Genomic DNA, 7,247 nt, shown 5'->3' on the forward strand with positions numbered 1-7,247 from the left:
AGGCAAATTTTACGGAATTTAACGTTATCGATAAATAATATCGTTCTAAAGTTTTTGTTTTATTAGTTGTGTTATTTGTATCCTCCCGACCTATGTGGATACTTGCATGCAGAATATTCTCAATAAAAACTTATTGAAACTAAAAACAGTGTACCATCCTATGTATTTTCGGTTTTAAAAATGTGGCTCTCAAAGTAAATTTCAATCGTGGTTTTGGCGAGATTTGGCTCAGTTGAAAAAAAAGGTTGCCCACCACTGGTCTAGGTGATCATTAGGAGTCGATACTGATTTGATCGCACCATAGAAAGAGAAAAAAGAAAAAAAAAGAAAAAAGAGAGAGGGAGGGAGGGAGAGAGAGAGAGAGAGAGAAAGAGAGAGAGAGGGAAACAGAAAGGGAGGGGGAAGGGAAAGGGAGAGGAACAATACAATAATACAGTAGCAGAGTTGGAAGGAACCTTGGAGGTCTTCTAGTCCAACCCCCTGCCTAGGCAGGAAACCCTGTACCGTTTCAGACAAATGGCTATCCAACATCTTCTTAAAGACTTCCAGTGTTGGGACATTCACAACTTCTGGAGATAAGCTGTTACACTGATTATTTGTTCTAACTGTCAGGAAGTTTCTCCTCAGTTCTAAGTTGCTTCTCTCCTTGATTAGTTTCCACCCATTGCTTCTTGTTCTACCCTCAGGTGCCTTGGAGAATAGTTTGACTCCCTCTTCTTTGTGGCAACCCCTGAGATATTGGAACACTGCTATCATGTCTCCCCTAGTCCTTCTTTCTATTAAACTAGACCTACCCAGTTCCAGGGAGGGTGGGCGGGAGAAAAGATTTTGTTCTGAATTGACTATGACTTTGCTAAAGAAAAATACCTTTGTTTTTAACAGCTTTGCCACTTGCCAATCTTTATGAGACACTTGGAGTTGTTGGAGCCACCACCACTCAGCTCTATTCTGCCAGCTCTAACCTGAGTGCTGAAATCACAGGGCCTGGCAGCTACACAATCTTTGCCCCCACCAATGAGGCCTGGGCATCATTGTCTGCTGTGAGTCTAGAGCAGCTATATTTGTTCTCAATGTGGGCAGAATTCCTGATGTGATAGATATCCAAGCTTGGTTTTTAACCAATCATTATGAATACAGTCAAGCAGAAATAGAATGCGAAGAAGTTGGATCCAGAGTTATGCCTGTAAAATGAAAGCCTTGCCTTGTCTTTATCAGAAATATTATATAAATATGCTTGACATATTTTGAAAAAAAATGGCATTAGGTGGAATTATGTAAGATATGTGCAGCAAACTATATCCACTCCAGGCTCATTAAAGCCAAAAAAAAACCAGGTTACACTGTTAGAATGTAGGAGATGACTATCAGATTGGCAATCAAAAAGTCAGTTCCTTTTCTTTATTTTGACCCCGTATCTTCTACAGCAGTAGTTCTCAACCTGTGGGTCGGGACCCCTTTGGCGGTCGAATGACCCTTTCACAGGGGTTGCCTAAGACCATTGGAAAACACATATTTTCGAACCGAGAAACCAATTTTATGGTTGGGGGTCACCACAACATGAGGAACTGCATTAAAGGGTTGCGGCATTGGGAAGGTTGAGAACCACTGTTCTATAGGGAGACAAGGACCTCAGACTAATTAAAGCAGAGTTGTGGTAACCCCTTTCCCACACCTGTTGCAGTGTTGCACATCTGCTTCAAAATGAAAGAGCTGGTGGCATAATGCTGCTATTCAGTGCTTTCATCCATCTAACGAAAGCAACAGAATTCTGTGGATATTGTTGCATTGAGCTGAATATGTAGTTATTACTGTACCTCTTCATTAGCTTTGCTTTTCCTTCTTGGAAAAGCAAAATTTCTTTTCTCAAGGGTAAGCCACCTCAACACAGTGCCTCCAGATCATTCTGTTACTAGCCATGATAACTGAGAATTAGGGTAGTTGTACTTTAATGCATCGGGTTGGAAAAGGAAGCAGAAATAAGGAAAATTTCTGTTAAGAAAAATGTTGAGATGGCAACTGCTGTTTTTCTGGCAACGCTCTCAATTTCCACTCTAGGGAAACTAGTACAGTTCTCCACCTCCTACCAGGCAGAAAGCAGATAGAAATAGTCACGTAAAATACATAGACCCAGATCTGGGACAGGATGCTCAGAACAGCCAGCTCTTTAATATGATTTCTTGATCTTAGGAAGTGTTGGATTCGTTGGTGAGCAATGTCAATATTGAGCTGCTAAATGCTCTGCGATATCACATGGTGAATAAACGAGTCCTAACTGATGAGCTAAAACATGGGCTTTCTCTCCCTTCAATGTACCAGAATATTGACATCAAGATTCACCATTATCCAAATGGAGTAAGTATCTGGTAAATTTGCAAACACAGCTGGGCACAGACTTAACTTAGTCTGGACTTAACTTCAGTCTGGATGAAGATAAGATTATTTCGTTCCTACTTTGGATGGCTTAATAATGTAGCCAGTTATATTAATATAAATTCTATCAGGGGTGAAATTCAGCAGGTTTTAGCGGAAATTTTAAGTAGTTTGAAGAACCAGTAAATACCACCTCTGGCTGGCCCCAGAATGGGGTGGGAATGGGGATTTTGCAGTATACTTCCCCTGCCATGCCCACCAAGCCAAACCCACAGAACCAGTAGTAAAAAAAATTGAATTTCACCACTGCTTTCTATAATATGATAGCCAAAAAATGTAGACCAGATAAGAAGACTAGCTTTTTAAAGTTGTCTTTATCTGGAGTTTCTACAATGAAGATAAAGAGATGCTCTCATAGCCATTATGATGAATATATGCAGCTTAGCATGTTTTTAGGAATGCAAAGATTTAAAAACTGAGTACAGTTGCCTTTATTCACATTTCCCAACAGCCATATAATATTTTCATTATAATATATAATTTAAAAGAAGACTATTAAATTATATTGAAAGAGAAGCAGGGGGATGTCTAGTCTACATTGGTGTAGAGTGAATATAATACAAATTCTATGAAGTGAAATATGTATGCATCAGTTTTTATAGTGCCTTGTGTTTAGATATTTGTCTTTGAGTAAAAAAATGAGTAAAAAGACATTCTTTGAATTATTGGTCTTTATGAGTTTTTCTTTATCTCTGTATCTATGTGGGATGTGGTGGCTCAGTGGCTAAGACACTGAGCTTGTCGATCAAAAGGTCAGCAGACTGACAGTTTGAATCCCTAGTGCCACATAATGGGGTGAGCTCCCATTATTTGTCCCAGCTTCTGCCAACTTAGCAGTTTGAAAGCATGTAAAAAATGCAAGTAAAAAAATAGGGGAGGAAGGTAACAGTATTCCGTGTGCCTTCAGCATTTAGTTATGCTGGCCACATGACCACGGAGATGTCTTCGGACAGCGCTGGCTCTTTGGCTTTGAAACAGAGATGAGCATCGCCCCCTAGAGTCAGGAACGACTAGCACATATATGCAAGGGGAACCTTTACCTTTATGAGTTTTTATTAAAGTAAAATTATTCATTTTAAAACAGCTCTTTGTAAAATCTATAGGATTCTTCAAAATATTCTGTCAGATCTACACAAGCTATGACTAGATGCATTCTCTCTTAACAATACCCCTTCTGTGTTGTGTCATCCTTCAAATCAATCTAGGCATTTAATGCCAACAATATATTCATTTCCATTTATTCCTGTCCTGCCCATTCCAGATTGTGACTGTGAACTGTGCTAGGTTACTGAAGGCTGACCATCATGCTACCAATGGAGTAGTCCATCTGATAGACAAAGTCATTTCTACAACTTCCAACAGTATCCTGCAAGTTGTAGAGTTTGAAGAAAGTCTTGAAACTCTTAGGGTAAGTTCATCTCAAATGATCTCAGTCATTTTCTTGCACCAACGGAAACTGAGACCACTTTCTTGAAAATGTATGTAATCGGCAACTTTATTACCTGTAGACTTACTGTAACATAACCGATTCTCTTTCTTTTCCATTTATTTAAAGGCTGCTGTGGCAGCGGCTGGTCTCAATAATCTTTTAGACAATGAAGGTCAATTTACATTATTAGCGCCAACCAATGAAGCTTTTGGGAAGATTCCTAAAGAAATGCTTAACAGGATTCTAGGAGACCCAGAAGCTCTGAAAGGTAAATAGTCATAATCTATCCGTAATAATAATAGAAAGTCTATTGTTTTCACCAGAGATTTGAGTCTATATGGAAGCTAAATGTATTTTTGAAATTTATTACTATTCAATCCTCTTTATTCTCTTGAGTTATAGTGAGACAGTAAATGATGGTTACAAGTGATAGGAACTGTATTGAGGTATAACACACTATCCTGAGGGTTATGAATGGCCATTTAGCTTTCGTTATAATTCATCCTTTCAGAAATATAGAAATCACATTTAAACATTCTCTTGGCAAAACTGAATCTTTCCTTAAATAACGTTCTTTTAAGGTGTCCTTATTTTCATATGAAATAAATACTTGTATGGGAGAATTAATCAAGCTTTTAAGTGTTGCAAGCATTAATATTAACTTATAAAGACAGGCAGGATATGAGATCAGTTTGTCTGATGTACCATTCATGGAGGATGCTGATCTTTCTCAGTTATGAAATCCAAAGGGTTTTATTTTATTTTATTTTGTGGTGAAAACCTTATTTAAACTTCTAAAGAAATTGCATTTTATTTCTACTTTGCGAAAGCAATGTATACTTGGGTAAACATAGTATATGTGAATGCATATTACCTATAACCTAAGGCAGTGATGGCTAACCTTTTTCTAAAGGTGTACCAAAACTGTGCGTGCATGTGCTATTGTGCACATACACGTGCCCCCCACATGCACATGCGTGTACGCCCCCCCACCTGCACATATGTGCGTGAACCTCCCACCACGCATAGGCTTTCCTGAAGCCTGGGGAGGGCAAAAAACAGCCCAACCGGAAGTTCAGAAACAAAATTCCAGTTTGCCCATTTGGCCTGTTTTTCGTGCTCCCAAGGCTCCAGAGGTTTTCCTGAAGCCTGGGGAGGGGGAAAACGGCCTCCCCTGGCCCTCTGGAAGGCCAAAAATCAGCTGGCCAGCGCGCGCATGTGTGCTAGAGCTGAGGGCTGCCATGCTGGCAAATATGGCTCTGCTTGCCACTTGTGGCATGCGTGCCATAGGTTCGCCATCACAGACCTAAGGCAACGTTCCCTATTTAAAAATGGTCTGAACCTAATCACTAGACTTACTCATCCAGACAAATGAAATTGCCTTTGGGTTTTAACGAGAGGTTCTAAATAAAGAATTGGGCCACCTATTTTGAAATCTAATAAAATTCTAATCATGATGTCTGTTCTCACCATCTAGAGCTAAGATAGGCCAAAACTTTGATAGTGTTGCCCCTTTTTCTCTCTGTTCGATTGTTGTATCAACAAATTATCTATGAATAGAAGGGAACCTGACTGGAGTAATAGTTTGCCGTGTTTGCATATCTCCCTACTACAGTGGTGGCTCTTCCGAATTCTTTTTCCTCTTTTGGTATATGGTGTTTTCATGAGTCACTGCTTTGGCGATGAGCTTTCTTCAACCCTTGTGCTGACTTTAAGGCAGGACTAGAGAGAGGAAACCATGAGAAAGCTGTGTCAGCATTGACTCATTACCAAGAAGGCAGATGCAGGGGGAACTGGGCAAGCTGGTCAGCACTTTCTATGGGCGGTGGGGGATGAACAATAGCAATCAGCATGTTGAATGATGTATTTGATGACACTAGCTGGGCTTCAGAAACCTCTGTGATAGCAAGCTGTGTGTGTGTGTGTGTGTGTGTGTGTGTGTATTTATATTTATATAAAATAAACAACACTCATTCATTTCTAAAGCCAAAGATAATATAGTTAGACCAGTTGTCTGTGCTTTTAAATGGGGAAATAATCCTTAGTTTTGCCAAGGATCTGAACAAATGCGTTCACTCAGAGTTGAGAAGCATCTTATCTTTCGGAAATAAATGTACCTGATTTTGCGTATGCAAACTATGCTATAGTATAGGAGTACTTTTTAGCAAATCAATATTTTTGTAAATTGTAAGGAAGAGTTAGAATGAATTTGAAGACTACAAGCAGTTCCTGGAATGAGCTCCGTTTCTAATCCTGTCTTTAATCTGAAATTGTATGTATGTAAATTGTGTGGAACTCATATTTATGAATAGACTGCCTATTACTAAAAATGACAGATGGCATTTTCCTTCCTTCAGCCAACAAACTGCTGATGCTATGCAGCGTTTACATGAAATGCTGAAAACAGGCAGCATATTAAAAAAATGCACAACTACAGGGGTTTATAAAAACATTGTGCAGCGTCAGAGGTTCATTGGCTCAAGGAAGGACAAAACTGTCTGCCATTTTTAGTGATAGGCAGCACATTAGTAAGTATGGGTTGTTCATAAGTCAGATGTTCTTAATCTGGAGACTGCCTGTATTGGAGTCTCTGCCTACATGATTATATTATTACAATACACAAGTTTCTATCCCTCGCTATTCTTGTTCCAATAGTTCCAACAATTGTTCCAACAAAGGAATTTCACCTCTACTGGGCAGGGTTCTCTTAGACATATGGCTACAGATTATTCTCTGCAAATAACCACCCTCCATTTATGGATGATGATGATGATGATGATGATGATGATGATGATGATGATGATGATGATGATGATGATGATGATAAGGAGGTTGGGCTTGGAACAAACACCTGATTCCTCCTTGCTCAGAACTAGTAGAACACCTTCCTTGTCCTTAAGTATTGTATTTACAATTGATTTGCCTGTATGACCAGGCAGTCTGGAGGCTACAAGCAACTCTTTTTTTTTTTATATGCAATGAACTAAAACAATGAGCCCACCTTCCTCAGCCTGTCCTCCAGATATAATTCTAGGAGTTGTAGACTCAATGTATCAGGAGGGCATCGGATTGGAGAAAACTGCACTGAGTAATTTGCAAGGTGTGTTTTCGCTTGACTATTTTGCCTATTTATAGGCAAAAATGTTAAGCACGTCAGCTTGCCATTGTTCTGAAATACTATTTAATTTTCACTCCATAGCTTATGAATCACTAGAAGAGATGTACAAGCTACTTAGAAAAATGTTCCACTTACTGTCTTCTATTCCCCTATAGCACTACTGAACAACCACATCTTAAAAACAGCTATGTGTGCTGAAGCTATTATTGCCGGTTTATCCATGGAAACCCTAGAGGGTAATATGTTGGAAGTAAGCTGTATTGGCAATCA

The 7,247-nt window shown here is 39.2% G+C and overlaps 1 protein-coding gene across 1 annotated transcript in view; it reads left to right on the top strand.

Annotated features, from left to right (window-relative positions):
- The window catches only part of TGFBI (transforming growth factor beta induced), a 45,799-nt gene that overhangs the window by 23,237 nt on the left and 15,315 nt on the right, over positions 1-7,247 (top strand). Inside the window, exons 4-8 of the mRNA XM_081965246.1 lie at positions 883-1,040; positions 2,188-2,352; positions 3,692-3,838; positions 3,986-4,127; positions 7,133-7,240. Of these exons, the coding sequence (XP_081821372.1) occupies positions 883-1,040; positions 2,188-2,352; positions 3,692-3,838; positions 3,986-4,127; positions 7,133-7,240 (720 nt within the window). The remainder of the gene's footprint in view (positions 1-882; positions 1,041-2,187; positions 2,353-3,691; positions 3,839-3,985; positions 4,128-7,132; positions 7,241-7,247) is intronic.

This window comes from Natrix helvetica, assembly GCF_964273705.1.
Source record: "Natrix helvetica genome assembly, chromosome: 1".
Classification (NCBI taxonomy): Eukaryota; Metazoa; Chordata; class Lepidosauria; order Squamata; family Natricidae; genus Natrix; species Natrix helvetica.